The sequence below is a fragment of the Mustela erminea genome, chromosome 10, assembly GCF_009829155.1.
Source record: "Mustela erminea isolate mMusErm1 chromosome 10, mMusErm1.Pri, whole genome shotgun sequence".
Lineage (NCBI taxonomy): Eukaryota > Metazoa > Chordata > Mammalia > Carnivora > Mustelidae > Mustela > Mustela erminea.
The window spans coordinates 68002477-68019711 of NC_045623.1; the positions used below are offsets into that span (position 1 = coordinate 68002477).

The 17235-nt window shown below is 44.2% G+C and overlaps 1 protein-coding gene across 5 annotated transcripts in view; it reads left to right on the plus strand.

The window, feature by feature from the left end:
- Positions 1–17235, plus strand: part of ORC1 (origin recognition complex subunit 1) — a 29261-nt gene that overhangs the window by 6969 nt on the left and 5057 nt on the right. For 4 of the 5 annotated variants that reach the window (XM_032303095.1, XM_032303092.1, XM_032303093.1 and 1 more), the window contains exons 5-15: positions 1649–1827; positions 2971–3289; positions 7489–7855; positions 8764–8868; positions 9461–9656; positions 12043–12140; positions 12718–12819; positions 13245–13416; positions 14030–14137; positions 14421–14570; positions 15291–15410. In XM_032303095.1, the coding sequence (XP_032158986.1) occupies positions 1649–1827; positions 2971–3289; positions 7489–7855; positions 8764–8868; positions 9461–9656; positions 12043–12140; positions 12718–12819; positions 13245–13416; positions 14030–14137; positions 14421–14570; positions 15291–15410 (1916 nt within the window). The remainder of the gene's footprint in view (positions 1–1648; positions 1828–2970; positions 3290–7488; positions 7856–8763; positions 8869–9460; positions 9657–12042; positions 12141–12717; positions 12820–13244; positions 13417–14029; positions 14138–14420; positions 14571–15290; positions 15411–17235) is intronic. The other variant, XM_032303096.1, reaches the window with a different exon arrangement.

Here is a 17235-nt window from a genome sequence, read left to right on the forward strand (position 1 = left end):
AATACAGATTTTCTTTAAAAAATATTTTACTTATTTATTTGAGAGAGAGTACGAGTCGGAAGGGAGGGTCAGTGGGAGAAAAAGAAGCAGATTCTCTTCTGGGCAAGGAGCCCTGCGCGGGGTGCTTGATCCCAGAATCCTGGGATCATGACTTGAGCCGAAGGCAGATATTTGACTGAGCCACCCAGGCGCCCCCAGACTTGTCTTTTAACATGAGGAAGTGAGTGAAGAATTTTGCAAGTGTAACTTTTTTACAAGGGAGGAGTTAAACTGGATTGGGAAGGTGTATCAGTTGATGTTCAGTCAGGAACACAAAAACACTTTAGACCTGTGTATAGTGTTGAAAAGGCTGGAAGAACAAAAGGTGGTATTTCCCAGAGATCAATCAGTACAGAAAGCCATGACTTCCCCCTAATGCTGGAGGAACAAAGGGGAAGGTAGAGCCTGCATGTCTGCATTCACAGCCCTCAACTGATTTTCTGAGCTTTTAACGCTCTGCAAAGCAGAGAAGAGTGCAGAAAGGTGGGAATGGGACAGAGTTCTAAAAGGAGGATTAAAAAGAAATGGAAACTACACAAAACTGTGTCTTCCAAAAGCTAGGAGGGGAATGACGCGGCAGTTATTCCTGTGGCAGTTTGTATGCTTACAAGAAGGAACTGATCGGGTGAGAGGATGAAGATATTTCATGTTACAGAGATAGGAAGGATATTTGACAAGAAGGGAGGAAAACCTCATCAAAGGAATATCCACCAGGGGGAGCACCTCAGCACTGTGGGCTTTTGTATTTAAGGTACAGGCCTTTGTGTATAGAGTTTGGAGTCTGTGGTGCTCCTTTGATGGCTTCAGTCTTTCTCTGAAGAGCGCTGGGGAAGAGAAGAGGTGATGACGATGGTGGCACTAATGAGCATGTGCCCTTTCAGTTGGACCGAATGCTGGTACAGAGTGATGTTAATGATGTATTGCAAAGATAAAGCTAAAAATTACAAGCATATGTTTGTCAGAAGTCACCTCAATGACTGATGCTTTAGTTTTTGTCAAGATTTTTATTTTGCTGCTTTTTGATGGCCTCTTTATAGTCACTCATTTATAAGGTTTGTTCACTGCCTCTGATTAGAATTTCTCCTCTCAAATGCCTTTTGTAATTTCTTCAATGACTAATAACCTTATTAGGAAGTCCAGCCAAGTGAGAAGGACATGAATGCTGGGTGGAGTCAGATTGCTGCTGGTTGGTCCTGTAACCTTTGGCAAATTTTTTTAAGGTCCCTGTAATTTGATTAGTTTGTCTGTTAAAGGGAGATGGCCATAGTACCTACCCTGAAGGGTTAATGTGCTGATTAAAAATAATATGTTCATCGAGGTGCCTGGGTGGCTTAGTTGTTAGGCTTCTGGCTTTTGCTCGGATCATGATCCCGGTGTCCTGGGATCGAGTCCTGCATTGGGCTCCCTGCTCGGTGGGAAGCCCGCTTCTCCCTCTCTGAGTCCCCCTGCTTGTGTTTCCTCTCACTGTGTCTCTCTCTGTCAAATAAATAAATAACATCTTTCAAAAATATGTTAACCAAGTATTATCAGGTGCTTAGCACAGTGTCAGGCACACAGGAAGTGCTTAACAAATGTTCTTGCATCTCCCTTTTGCACCTATCCCTCCTAGATTCTGAGCTTCATTCTAAGAAACGTGCTCGAGTACAGTGGTTTATCCGTTTCTGTGAAGTTCCTGCCAGTAAACGGCATTTGCTAGGCCGGGAGCCTGCTGCACAGGAGATATTCTGGTATGATTACCCTGCCTGTAACAGCAACATTAGTGCTGAGACCATCATTGACCACGTGCAGGTAGGTGATGCTTTGATACTCGGGTTCTATCTTGAAGCTTATTTCTGGCTGCCTCCTGAACTGCATGACCTCAGAAACATTCCTGGCTCTAATTTACCCCACAGAAATGAATTTTTTCCTGTTTGTTATCTTTTCTGCTTGCTGCCTACTTCCTCTCAACAAATATTTATCAAGAGCACTTAGCATGTGTTAGGAGCCTCCTGGAGGAAGTGACATTTAGGTTGTGACCCAAGGGATAAGCAGGAATTAGCAAATGAATCTCGGTGGGAAGATGTGGTTGTGGCAGGCTCAAAGCATTGCGAGGCTAGATACGCTTGCTTAAATGAGGACTTCACCTTAAGTGGATCAGTACGAAGGGTGTTAGTTGCTAAGGGCAAATTTGTATTATGCGATTTTGTGATAAATCAGGTTCCAATGAACTACAGGATGAATGCAGACACTAGTTTGGAGACTAACATACAGGTTACTTCTTGAGCTACTTCAGGCCCCCCAAAATAGGGGATCATATGATATGAAGTGTGGTTCCAAGTTTGATTTAATGGTAGGGCAGAGAGACTTGGGTCTGGCATGACCAGTCAGATTTTCCCAGTCTATGAGTCCAGCATAACATATGCCTCAAAACAATTTGTTTCTGAGTTAAAAGAGTGAAGGAGCGAAAGGCAGATAGACAAGTTGAAACAGCAAAATGGGTTGATTTAGAAAGGCAGAGAGGGAAGAGGGGTATTTAGGCGGGAGCATAATGGGGGAGAGGAGCAGGACTGCGACAAGCCAATCTCGGATAGTGATGGAAGGCCATCTGGGAGAGGACTGAGCACTCGGGAAGTAACATGGGGCCATTTTTAGAATGCCCCAAAAACCAGTGTAATAATCAGATCTTGGGGTAGCAAGGAGCCGTTAGAGACTTCAGCAGGGGAGCATGCTTAGAAAAGTTGTGGGGAAATTTGGCATGAGTGAATAGATCGGACTGGGAAAGAAAGCAACATGGGGTATGGATATCATACTCCATAAGCAGGAGTCTGGAAATATGCCTCTTTAGTTTGGAAGAGGGACATCGCAGGTAGGGATGTAGATGTAAGTGCTTTTTAATCATAGCTCTCATGAAGCATCTGTTGGCTTATTTGGTTCTCATTTCTTCCTGTTCAGGTAGTAGCTTTAGGCCCAGATGAAGTGATACCTGTGGATGTGAGAAATGAGGAGACACTCTTTGTGAAACTATCTTGGAATGAGAAGACATTCAGGCCACTATCGCCAGAACTATTTGCAGAGTTTGATCGGCCACAAGAAAGTAGTCCTAGGTGCCAGAAGCCTGTGGGAGCCAAGACTAAGGGCCTGGGAAGCCCTTCTTCGACCACAGCAGAGCATGCAATCAAAAGGATTGAATCAAGGCACTCTACCTCCAAATTTCGCCAAACTCCTTCCCATCTTGTCACCCCAAAGGCAAAGAAGAGATTGGAGCTCGGTGGTAAGTGCAAGATGGGTCACAGTGGGCAATACTGAGACTAATTGGAAATGATAAAATATTAACTCATGCTGTAATATCCAGTTAATGCCCCAGTGGACCAAGTACTGAGTAGACAGGTGTTGAAATACACATAAAATTTAGCATTTTAGTCATTTTTAAGTGTACAGTTAAGTGGTATTAAATACATTCACATTTTTGTACAGCCATCCCCATCATCTTCTGCAATGGAAACTGTAGCCATTAGATCATAGCTTCCCATTTCCCCATTTCTCATCCTTGGGCAAACACCACCATTCTTTTTTCCTGAATTTGACTACTCTAAATACCTCGTTTAAGTGGAATCATATAGTAGTCATCCTTTTCTGACTGGTTTAAGTTAGCATAATGTCATTAGGGACCATTCGTGTTGTAGCAGGTATCAGAATTTCCTTTTTTTAAAAGATTGAGAGGTATAATTAACGTATAGCATTATATTAGTTTCAGATATACAACATAATCTGTTCACATCTGTCACCATACATAGTTAAAATATTTTTTTCTTGAGGTGAAAATGTTTAGGCTTTACTCTCTAAGCAACTTTCAGGTATGCAATAACAGTATTCTTAACTTTAGTTGCCGTTATCTTGCCACGCACACTGTATCCTCATGAGTGACTTAGTCTGACCTCCTTCATCCATTTCACCTGCGCCTTGACTGGTGGTCACCTGTCTGTTCTCTTTATCTAGGAGCTTGGTTTTGTTTTCTTAAAGCTCAGAGGGATGCCTGGGTGGCTCAGCCAGTTAAACGTCTGCCTTGGGTTCAGGTCATGATCCTGGGATCCTGGGATGGAGCCCCACATTGGGCTCCCTGCTCAGTGGGGGGACTACTTTTCCCTCTCCCTTGCCTGCTACTCCCTCTGCTTGTGCTCTGTCTCTCTCTGACAAATATATAAATAAAATCTTTAAATAAAATAAAATATAAATAAATAAGTCCTTAAAATTTAGATTCCGAGTTGCCTGGGTGGCTCAGTTGGTTAAATATCTAACTTTGGCTTAGGTCATAATCTCGGGGTGCTGGGATTGAGCCCCAAATCAGGCTCAGTGGGGAGCCTGCTTTTCCCTCTGCCTGCTGTTCCTCCTGCTTCTACGCATCCTCTCTCTCTCTCTCTCTCTGACAAACATAAATAAAATCTTTAAAATTTAGATTCCACGTTTAAGTGAGATCATACAGTGTTTGTCTTTCTCTGTCTGACTTATTTCACTTAGTGTAATGCCCTCAAGATCCATCCATGTTGTGCAAATAGTAGGATTTTATTCCTTGTTTGGCTGAAAAATATTTCTTTGTGTGTGTATCTGTATATCTTTATCCATTTATTCATTAATAGATACTTCAAGTTGTTTCCATATTTTGAATATTGTATATAATGCTGCATATAGGTACACATATCTTTTCAAGTTAGTGTTTTCATTTTCTTTGGATAACTACACAAAAGAAGAATTGTGGATGGTATAATATTTCTATTTTGTTTTTTTAAAAGATTTTATTTATTTATTTGACAGAGAGAGACAGTGAGAAAGGGAACACAAATAGGGGGAGTGAGAGAGGGAGAAGCAGGCTTCCTGCTGAGTAGGGAGCTGGATGAGGGGCTCCATCCCAGGACCCTGGGATCATGACCTGAGCTGAAGGCAGACACTTAATGACTGAGCCATCTAGGCGCCCCTCTGTTTAATTTTTTGAGAAGCCTCCATATTGTTTTCCACAGTAGCAAAGCTTTAGAAGTTATAGGGCTCAACCAGAACAATTAAGTTTAACTTCTAAAACTTTGCTGCTAAGGTGACCTTGCTTTTAGATCCTTAGTGGAAGAGATAAGAAATAAGTATTTTAAAACTCTTAAATTTATACCAATACTTCTCATTTGTACCACAGGGTTCTTCCCATATTCTATAGTTGTACCCCCTTCTTCAAGATCCTGATACACACGAAGTAGTTTCACAATTGCTATCCCAGTACTACTACCGGTAGTCAACTTAATAACTGAAGTTTGGAATTTATTTGCAGTTCTTTATGCCTTTAGAATATATTCCACTGAGGGAGTAAAGTTAATTTAATTACTTTTCTTTCCTTCTGATGGTTTTATTATTGGTGATAGGCAGTTAGGTTCTTTTATTTCTGTTTAATTTTAGGGTCTCTCCCATCTTTGATTAATTTTTAAGCATATGAAACATTAAAATAAGATTCAAAGCTATTTAAAACAAGTATACTCGGGATGCTGGGTGGCTCGGTCAGTTAAGCATCTACCTTTGGCTTAGGGCATGATCCCAGGGTCCTGGGATTGAGTTGCGTGTTGGACTCCTTGCACAGTGGGTAGCCTGCTTCTCCCTCTGCGTGCTGCCTACCCCCACCCACCCCCGTTTGTGCTTTCACTCTCTCTGACAAATAAATAAACAAAATCTTAAAAAAAAAAAAAAAAGTGTACTCAAAAGACACCCCATTCCTTTCTTTGCCCATGTACCCTGTTTCTTTTCCATCTTTTGTAAGTAATCAGTTTTATTTCTGGTTTTTTTTTTCTGCAGACATAAGCAGATACACATGTATGCACACACATACATATGCACAAACATGCATATAATTTTATTTTTCTTTCACTTAAAATGAATTTGAAGCCTCCCTGTGGCAGTTCTGAGAGTTCATCCTCATCCTATTATGTGTCATCAATCCTGAATTCTTTGTGTATGTACCAAGTTCACTGGGTTTAAGTTATTTGTGTTTTTTTGTTTGTTTGTTTTTTGGTTTTAGATTTTATTTACTTATTTGACAGCAAGAGAGAGCAAGAGCAGGAACATGAGCAGGGGAACTGGGAGAGGGAAAGAGGGAAAGCAGGCTTCTCCCCTAGCAAGGAGCCTGATGTGGTGCTTAATCTCTGGATCCTGGGATCATGACCCAAGCCAAAGACACGTTTAACGACTGAGCCACCTAGGTGCTCCAAGTTATCTGTGTTCTTTTTTTTTTAATAATTTTAAGATTATTTATTTATTTATTTGACAGATGGAGATCACAATAGGCAGAGAAGCAGGCAGAGAGAGAGGAGGAAGCAGGCTCCCTGCTGAGCAGAGAGGCCGATGTGGGGCTTGATCCCAGGACCCTGGAATCATGACCCAAGCTGAAAGCAGAGGCTTTAACCCACCGAGCCACCCAGGCACCCGGTTGTCTGTGTTCTTGATAGCTCCTTTGTATAATGTGTATTTAGGAGCTGAGCATAAACATATAAAACATTTGGGAAATACCAAAAGATTACTAAAGAAATAATTGGCAACATCACCATATAGAAATAAATGGCAGTATTTTTTTACTGTTGATTTTACAGGACCTGGACAGGGTAAGAAATCTGGACTTGACACAGTTATATAACTAGAGGAGAGGGCTATGATGAAAATGTTTTGGATTAATTGTTTTTAACAGAAAGGGGAAAATGGGGGCACCTGGGTGGCTCAGTGGGTTAAGCCTCTGCCTTCGGCCCAGGTCGTGATCTCAGGGTCCTGGGATTGTGCCCCGCATTGGGCTCTCTGCACAGCGGGGAGCCTGCTTCCTCCTCTCTCTGCCTGCCTCTCTGCCTACTTGTGCTCTCTATCAAATAAATAAATAAAATCTTAAAAAAAAAAAGAAGAAGAAGAAGAAGCATTCCTTTGATAGATTACTTCAGGGAAATTGCTGAATATTTATCCACAAAAACTGATTTAACAGTTGACTTATGACTCTAACTGGGGAAATCACCCTGGAATTTAGGAGAGATGAAAAATAAAAGAACTAGCTAGCCTGGGGGAAGAAAGCATGGAGTAGTTAAAAATATGGGCAACTCATGGGGCTTAGTCAGTTAAGCACCTAACTCTTGGTTTTGGCTCAGGTCATGATCTCAGGATCCAGCCCTGCACTGGGCTCCGTGCTGAGTGAGGAGCGTGATTAAGATTCTCTCTCTCCCCTTCCTTCCCCGCTCATGCATGTATGCTGTCTGTCTCTCTCTCTAAGAAAAAAAAAAATGATAATAAAGTAACTGACCCTAGAATACAATGAGGCAACATTCCTTTTTTTTTTTTTTTTTAAATATATATTGGGCAATTCATGCCTTTGTGTAACTTCAGTGGATGAATTTAGCTATAATGAGATTGAGGTTGTGCATGGTGCTTATTATAAAATTCATACATTGTGATTTCTCTTGGGATTAGGATTCCCTAGGACACCTAGCACTAGGATTTCCCAGCAGAATTCAGGGACCTTGTTGGATTCTCCCAGAAGAAGTAAACGAAAAGTGGCCTTCTCTGAGATCACCTCACCTACTAAGAGGTCTCAGCCTGATGGACTTCATACCTCATCCCCAGCTCTGAAAGCCCTACAGAAAACTGGAGAGATTCAAAGCTCATGTGCTGCGGATGACAAGAAGGCATCACCTAACTGTCACAGGATCCTGAGAACCCGAGTCCCAGCTTTGAAAACCACAGAGATTAGTGAGGAAAGAAGAGTTACCCCTACCAGGGGGGGGAAATCCTCGGCAGTGCCTTCCGTGGTTCTGAAACCAGATAGCATCAAAAAGAGGTGACTTGGGCGTTATCCTGCCTCTCACAAAGCAAGCTGAGCTCTGTTATGTGATTTGGAATGTATGGGACACGGCTGCTCAAGTTAGAGCAGCAGGTCTCAAATCTGACTGTTGTAGCATCACCTGGGAACCTTTCCAAAATACAGATTTCTGAGCCTCTTCCCAGACGAATCAATCTCTGAGTGTTAGGCCCAAGAATCTGCATTTGGAAATGGTCCTTGGATGATTCTGATATACTTGGTTGTCCTTTTGGAATCCCTGCTCTAGGAGATAATTTCCCAAACCTGGATTGCTTCACAGTCCTGCTAAGGCTCTTTACCGCATATTAATATTCACTTTCCTAGTCCGTTTTTCGCTTTGGTTTTTTTTGGACTGGAAACCATTCTCAAATACATATGGTACAAGAAGATAATGCATCTAGATCAAACTTTGCAGTTTGACATGAGACTATGTTTGTAAATAAGGGGCAGCACAGATAATATGAAAAACAGAAATCACGCATGGCCATATTTCCTGCTCAGACCAGCACCTGGTCTATAATAGGTTTGCTTGGCAAATGCTTTGCATTTAATACATAGCTGCACTTCTGCCTGCCTTGAGTCTGAACAGTAAATCCACTGATGCCTCAGTAATTAAAGAGGGTAAGAAGCTCTGCCTGGCCTGAGTACATTCTGGTCTTTAGCTGGTGAATCATGAGTCTGATTTGAATGATAAGCTTCAGACAAACTTTATCTTTGGTGTTGAGTCAGACTTGAATTACAAAGTTTTTGACCAAGTGTGATTAGTTCCCTCCAAATCCAAATCTTTCCAAAGTAGCTATAAAAAACAGTAGGAGCCAGTCAGGAGCCCACCACTGACTCCTAGTGCTTCAAACTATGTCTCGTAATCGTGCTGTGATACCTTGCAGGGAGGCAGAAGAACCAGAAGCTCCAGAAGAACCTACCTCTACCCCACATCGGATCCGTAGGAAGAGTTCTGTCTTGACTTTGAATCGGATTAGACAGCAGCTTCGGTAAGCCTGTTCTTAGCAGGCGGAAAATGTTTGTCACTGCTCTCTATAGTATCTCTAATCTCATTTCCTAAAGCCTCCTATGTTTCTTGCTTGTTATTTGCTATTCCATTAATTTGCCTTTTACTTAGTATGTCTGGGAATATGTTAATTCCACAGAAATGTCATAGTTTGAAAGGGGCAAGAAATAGTGCCCTGGGTTTAGAGGGGTCCTGGGGCCCTATACTCACATTCAGCAAGACTGTTAGTGCAGTGCCTAAAAGCATGAACTTTGATTCTAGCAACTTGGATTTAAACCTAAGCTTTGTCATACTGTGTAACCTTGGGAAGGTTACTTTGCCTTTCTAAGCTGCGGTTTCCTATTCTATAAAATGGGAGTGATAATTCACAAGTCACAAGGTTGTCGAATTTAACGAGAGACTACCAGTAAAGCCCTTAGCAGAGCATTACAGTAGCAAGGGTCCAAGAAGCAGAACACATCCTATATTACTTGGTTGCAGAAAAGACTCTATAATATTTCTAGTCCACAGTGGCCTATAAGAGAGCTTTTTATTTAGATGCTAAATATCAGAAAATAACGTGTCCCACCATTCAGGTTTTTAGGTAACAGTAAGAGTGACCAAGAAGAAGAGGAGTTTCTGCCGGCAGCAGAGATTTCAGACTCTGGCAGTGAGGAGGAAGAGACTCCCACACCAACCCTCTCAAGGAGAACATCTAGTCAGGTGTCCAAGGACTCATGCTCTTCCATGAAGTCATCCTTTCAGACCCCCTTAAAGACACCAAAGAAAACCGTAAGACTCTTTTAGGTTTGTTTGCCACCGAAGCATCTTCTCTTAATTCTAAAATTGTGTTGGCTAAGGTCACACAGTTAGTCACAGCTAGATTCTGAGCACAGGTCTGTCATAGGCAAAGTTACTCCAGCTGGAATATTCATAGAGGAAAAGATCTAAGTGAACCCTAGGACTGAAAATGAATCCAGTAGCAATGATTTTGAATCTGAGTTCCTTTTACGATATGAAACTAAATAGCCAAGAACCAGAGTTCCTGAGGGAGGGACAAGGCCTGGCTCCTTGTCTTTGCATTTTCCACAAATGCTAGCAGAGTACTTTATGCCTGATCTGTGTAGCCAGGGCCCGAGGGTGCAAGAGCCGCCCAGCTCCCGGGGTCCCCAACAGACCAGGTTCAGCCACTTGCCCCTGACTGACAAAACCCAAAGGCAGAGAGATGAGTGGTGGTGAAACAAGAAGGGAGTTCATTTCAGTGAGGCCAACACTGGGAAGACAGCAGACCGACCTCTCAAAGACTCTCCAAAGCACTGAAGATGCTTTTAGGTTGATATAAGGGAATGGAGACAAAGGCGGGTGGGTATGTGCTGGCGGTCAGGGAAGTCAGGGCCATCACTGTCTGGAGGTTGGTCCTGCAGCGTTTTGCTGGCGCCAGGGCAGTGGTTATTGCTTATAAGTTCCTGTCATGCAATGCCTTGCCCACATTAAGAGATAAGCTGGAAAGAACTAAATCAGAAAGTACAGACTAAGGTAAAAATGGCAGTGAAGTCCTCTTTCAAGTTGCTCAGACTTGATCTTGAATCCAGGGCTGCTGGGCTACGTTACATTGTTTCTGCTATGTCACCTGATTCACCTGAGAAACAAGCACGACTAAGGTCTTGGTAATAAACTGTGTAAAGTAAGGTGGAAGAGGGGAATGGACATCTCTGCTGCTTCCTGTGGAATTTTAGCAGAATGTTGAATCAATTAAAAGAAGGTCTTCCCACGTTCAGATTATGTTTCAGAAATGTTTGGATCACACAGTTAAACTGGTTCATTGTCACAGGAGTTCTCAGGGCCATTAATTTATTAATGTTAACATGACCTTCTCAGAGTGCATTAGTGTATGGGTCTTTGATCTGGAAACTCTTCTCTGGGAGCCTATTGTTTTTAGGAAATGCCTAGTTAGGATACTTTTTCTACAGCTGATCTCCATTTTTCCATATCAAGAAAAATGTGATTGGGCTTGGGTTGAAAAAAAAAAAAGACCTTCAGAGAAGGAAATCAAATAGATCACCTTTGGATTAGTGACCATTCTACCTGGAGTTTCATTTTGCAAATAGCAGATCAAGGTTCTGATCGCATCTGTCATCTGCGGGGTCCTACCCAAAACAAGGGATACTAGGGTGTGATGGCATCTTTTGCATGATAAAAAGGTCAGAAGTCCACCAAAGTGTTCGATACCTTCTCAGCAAAGTTTTGGTATTCCTTTCTTGTTTTCTACAAAGGTAATAGATAGAAAACTATTAGGGTGTAAGTGCTTTCTGCCTGAGGAAGGGGTGGAGAGGCTGTTACCCTATAGCCTGGGGAGATCAGAAGGTGGGTAGGGGAAATGCCCCCACGGAAAGGAGTGCTTTGTGGAAAGAAAGATGGGGTAGCAGGTCCACTCTAGTAAGCCAGCAACAAGGAAGAAAAGAGATGGGCTGGTCAGCCTAGATAGAACCTGGGGTTTGGGAGTGGAAAAATCTGGTGATATCTTTCCAGTTCTGGATTATGGAAGTCCTGAGCTAAAGTTTGACTGTATATTCAAACAAATCTAGAGGAGAAGCCTATGGATCAACCTTGGTTTATGCCTCCTACCCTACTGTGTATAGGGCAGAGTAGTTAGGGTTTCTTATAAATTTCTTGTCTTTCAAGATAATATTTTACTTTTAAATAGTATTTAATCCATGCTTTCATTCATTTTTTAAATTAACATATAATGTATTATTTGCCCAGGGGTACAGGTCTGTGAATCATCAGGCTTGCACATTTCACAGCACTCACCATAGCACATACCCTCCCCAATGTCCATAACCCAACCACCTTATCCCTATCTCCCCACCCCGCAGCAACCCTCAGTTTATTTCATGAGATTAAGAGTCTCTTACTTTTATTCATTCTTTACTCAGATTGACATTGTTTTCAAATCCCAGGACTGTGTGTAAAATAGAAAAAAGAAATTGTGTCTGGCCAGTGAATAGTATTTATAACATGAGAGAGGGGGAGATTCATGGTAATTTAAAAGGAAATGCACTAAGAGGTATTCACCATTCTTTTTGTCAGAGTTTCATGAATCAGACTTGATGATGTGTCCTAGATGGTGTTTTGCTTTGCCTTTTTCTTCTGAAATCTGTTCTCTTTTTGAACACAGCCCAAGCCCGGCACGCCACGCCATGCCACTCCTCAGATCCGCAGCCGAAACCAGGCTGCCCAGGAGCCAGCCAGCATGCTGGAGGAGGCCCGGCTGAGGTGCGCTTCTCGGGGGCCCCCCATTAGATAGGTGGGAATGGGTCTCTGCTTTCATTTACATCAAACAAGTTATTTGTAGCCTTCCATGTACATGATAAAGGTAGAGAGTAAAACGAACACGTGTGTTTAGAGAGAAGAAACCTTTTCAAGCAGTGTCTGGGTGGGATAATGTGGACAGGTTCTCAAAGAGTAGGCTTCTACCACCATTTGCTCAGGGACAGAAGGTGGCTGATGAAGGAGAATACTGCTTTTCCATCATGGTACCCTTTAGAACTACGCAGGAACTTTCTCAAGATACATAAGCCAACATCTTCCCAGAAAACAAGTAAATCAGAATCTCTCATGGGATGAAGGCCATCCCTGTAATTGAGGAAAGCTCCCCAGGGGTTATGTACCCTTGTTTAGAACCTATCAGTTGGGTCATTTGGATGGAGAAAGGATTAGGAGGCTGAATGAAGGCATTTTCTGTGGATTTCTGATTGAAGTTTCACATAGAAACTATACATAAGCCTTCCGCATTTGTTACTGAGTAGATGGTGAAATGTCCTATTTCCCCCTTGTTTATTGCTGATTGTAGGCTGCATGTTTCTGCTGTACCTGAGTCTCTTCCCTGTCGGGAACAGGAATTCCAAAACATCTACAACTTTGTGGAAAGCAAACTCTTGGACCGGACGGGAGGGTGAGTCTTGCTGAGGCCAACGGGACGGTCTGGGGAGAAGGCTCCTGCTGGCTCCACCTCAGGTGTCACAGTTCAACCGAATGGTCTTCCTAGCGTCAGGAGAACAGGCAAAGTTGTTGCTGAAGGCTGAAGGCTTCTAAAGCAGCTTTTGTCAAAATAATTCTCTAGGAAGAAAATGCCTGTGTCATTCAGAGAAAATTAAAAAAAAAAAGTCTTCTTGGCCTATAGCACTGCTCATAGAATGAATGATTCTGTGTAACCAGGTCTTGCTCTAACTAGCTTCCACGGGTGGTCCTTACTACTCTCTCCTCCGCATTTCAGGGGTCTGGGCCCTTCCTTCAGCACACATCCCCACACTTCTAACTGGTGATGGTGTGAGGCAGCCGGCACAGACTCAGCCCGCAGGTCTTCCCCTCTTGCTGCAGGTGCATGTACATCTCCGGGGTCCCCGGGACAGGGAAGACCGCCACTGTGCACGAGGTGATACGCTGCCTGCAGCAGGCTGCCCAAGCAAATGACCTTCCTCCCTTTCAGTACATCGAGGTCAATGGCATGAAGCTGACAGAGCCCCATCAGGTCTATGTGCAGATCTTGCAGGTGAGTAAAGCTGTTGCAGCTTTTTGGAAAATAGAGTTTCTTGGTGGCATATGAAAAAAGTGAGGTTTTGTGCTTATTGGTATGTTTACGATGTGCCAGGCGTTGTCCTTTGTGTGAGGTAGCAAGAGTAGAGAAGACAATTCCTACCCTCAGGGACCTTAAAGTCTAGGAGCTGAGCATGAATACTGGAAGCCAGGGCTTCCTGGCTTTCACCACTGATGTGGTGAAAACTGTTGGCACACAGGAGACCCTGTGGCCAACTGTGGGGAACAGATTAGAGGTCGGCTAGAGTTTGAACCTGGCTCTTGTATTCATTAGTGGTTTTCTTGGAACAAGTAATGTCCAGTTATAAATCGAGTCATGCAGTAATGATTTTGGAGGGGCTGCTGGGACCTGCCTGTGGCTCACTTGCATTTCAAACACAGACTTTCTTTATCATCTCTTCTGGTGCCTTCTCTTCTCCTTCCATGTTAAGGTTAAGACCAGAGTGGAAGGCAGAATTTAGGACAGTGAAGTCCTCACACAAAATTGCTTCCTCTATTGAAAATTTAACATTAAGCTCAGGAGAGTAAAATCCTTCCTGTTTACCACACCTGCTTTTCCCTCATTGCAGAAGCTGACCGGCCAGAAGGCAACCGCTAACCATGCAGCAGAACTGCTGGCAAAGCGCTTCCTGACCCGGAGGTCCTCTCAGGAAAGCACTGTGCTGCTTGTGGATGAGGTAAGGAGGTACCCTCGGGAGGACGGGGAGAGTGGCCTGGTGCTTGACCGGGGCATGCCAGGAGCAAGTGCTGGGTTGAGAGGGAGGCCCTGGCTCCTTCATCTCATCCCTTCGTTCATCTGAGCCTGTTCGGTGGTGGTGAGACACCTGCGTCCCATCGATGTCCCTGCTGCTTTCTTGGTGGGACCTGAGAAGCCCAGGCAGCTAACACATCGGTAACAGGGCTTCACTCGGAGGCCTCAGTTCTGTGGTTGTTCCTGCATCTCTGTCCCTTTCCCGGCAGCTTGACCTTCTGTGGACTCAGAAACAAGACGTGCTGTACAATCTCTTTGACTGGCCCGCTCACCGGGAGGCCCGGCTTGTAGTCCTGACCATCGCCAACACGATGGACCTGCCGGAGCGCATCATGATGAACCGGGTCTCGAGCCGACTGGTGGGTCCTAGGGCTGTTCTTAAGACCTTCTTACAGATCCATAACGGGGGCCAAGGAGTTCTAAAAACTAAATGCACGGGAAACTAAAATAAATGGGAAAAGTGCACAATGTGATTTCTGAAATTCCTGTGATTAAATTAAATCTGCTGCCATTGCATGATTTTCTGCAAATACACCTTGCTGTTCTGCCATCGGGGTACTCTTAACCTGCACAGAGCCCTGCAGGTCTAACTGTTTTTTAAACATCTGGAAGCGCTCGCCCCTGCCAGGTCAGGCTGGAGGCGTGGGATACAGCAGGGACCAGGGCAGACACTGCCCTGCCCCCGGGGATGGGTGCTTCAGCAGGAAGCACAGCAGGGACTGAGAAGCAAGTCAAGTGAAGCCAGGAGCTGAGCCTGTGTTCTCTGCGGAGTTGGGGATGCTCCCACCCGCTCCAGCTAGAGCACCCTTGCCTGGATCTACTCCTAAGTGATTCTGGGAGAATAAAGATTGTCTGAAACAAAAGGACGAATTACTTGAGCGCTGTGGCTGTCTGCAGGAGACCACCTGCCGCTATCAGCGGTGAAAGGAGCTGTAATCGATCACGTGGCAGTCCTGGGAGGGACTGATGTAGCCTTGAGGGACTTGGAAAGCAGGCTTAGGGATTTGACGGTGGCTGACCAGAAGGACTGTCAGAATGGTTAATTAATGAACTTATTCTCTGTGGTCTTGACTTGCCAGGGGCTTACCAGGATGTCCTTCCAGCCCTATACTCACAGCCAACTGCAGCAGATCCTAACATGCCGACTCAAACATGTGAAGGCCTTTGAGGACGATGCCATCCAGCTGGTAGCCAGGAAGGTAAGTCACCTTCGGGAGCTCCTACTTGCACCTGTGCTGTCTGTGCTGAGTGCCTGCCTGCGTGAGGCCTTGTGTCGGGTGCTCTCTGCTTGAAGAGAAATTTACAGAGTCCTGTAAACATAAATATCAAAAAGTAGAAGCAAAAGTGTGAAAAGTTCCTTAACTTTCTTTTCTTTTTTTTTTTTTTAAGATTTTATTTATTTATTTGACACGCAGAGAGAAATCACAAGTAGGCAGAAAGACAGGCAGAGAGAGGGGGAAGCAGGCTCCCTGCTGAGCAGAGAGCCTGCCTCAGGACTCGATCCCAGGACCCTGGGATCATGACCTGAGCTGAGGGCAAAGGCCTAACCCACTGAGCCACCCAGGTGCCCAGTTCCTTAACTTTCTTATTGTCTAATTAACGAGCAGGCTAGGAGTATGGTGGGCTTATATACAAATGAAGATAAATTGGTTCAGGCAGTAACAGGGGCAGGCAGCTTTGTATGACGGAAAGGGTAGTATAGGCCATCGAGTAGCAAACCTGTTGGACTGTTTTGAGAATTAAAGGAGATCACATCCTTGATGTGCCGCCAGGGGTGGCTCTCCAGGACAGGTGCCAGGCATTGGATGCCTGTGTCCCACAAGCTCACTGGGAGAATGCCAACCTAGACTGTTCTGCAAGGCTGCTGAGGGACAGAAGTGGGTTAAATGTCTCAGCTTCAATCTGGATGCAAGAAACCACACATCCGGAGTATTTCAGCACTTAAAAGAATTATAAGCTTGTTTCTGGTTCTTCCTGTCTGAAGCGATTAGAGTTCTGAGCGCCTAGAGCAGCAGCTTGTGGGACACCAGGTCAGAGCTGGGTGCTGGGGTCAGAGGCGATTCAGACAGGGAGCTGGTCTCCAAGCTTTGCTTTGTAGGAGCTCAAAGTTACCACTTACCCCCTCTGTTAGGTAGAGTTTTTTCACTTCTGCTATCTTTCTAAAAGTTCTTTTTTGTCTTTTTGTCTCTCTGAAGAGTCCTTTTTTTTATGCCATTCTGTTTATTGATGTTGTCTTCTCTCTTTTCTTCCAAGATGCTTTTTGTCTGTTGAATTCAGCTTCTATCTCGTATGGTTAGAGACTTTCCTCAGATGTCTTGGTTGTCCACTCTGGTATATGAGTGAAGATTAAAAAACTTTAGGTTGGGGAGCTCTGAGCACATGAGTGGGGCTTACCACTGAACTTCACTCTGGGGCATTCTGTTTGGGCCAATTCCAGTATCTCCAGTTCTTTCCCTTAAGAATAGTCAGGTCTCCGTGAATAGGCATCCTGTGTCCTGCCTGGAGGGCAGTATTCCAGGAGTCGGGCAGAGGATGGAGGTCTTCAAATTCAGTATGGGAACAGTAACCATTTATATCTAGGAAGGGACCTCCCCTCCCCTACAATAATGCCTAGCGGTCCCTGGCCCAGAGACTTTCTCTTTATCCTTGCTTGAGAATAAATTTCTGGATTCTTGCCATGGCAGAAGAGGGATAATCTCCAAGGCAAAGAGTTTTATAGTGACAGTACAACCAACCAAGGCACAAAATTTGCCAAAGAGCCCTAAACCTTGCTGAGTGTCCCTGAGGTTTACCCAACAGCATGAAATGAGGGAAGGAATCTAGGGCAAGGGTCCACAAACTTTTTCTGTGAAGGGCCCGTCAGGAAATGTTTTAGGCTTTGTGGTTCCAAAGGTCTCTGTCACCACTCCTCAACTGTGCCCTTGCATCCTGAAAGCAGCCGGGCACAGTAGGTAAATGAATGCTCAGGGTTGTGTTCCAGTAAAACTTCACGTATGCAAATGTGTGGCAGGCTGTAGTTTCTGA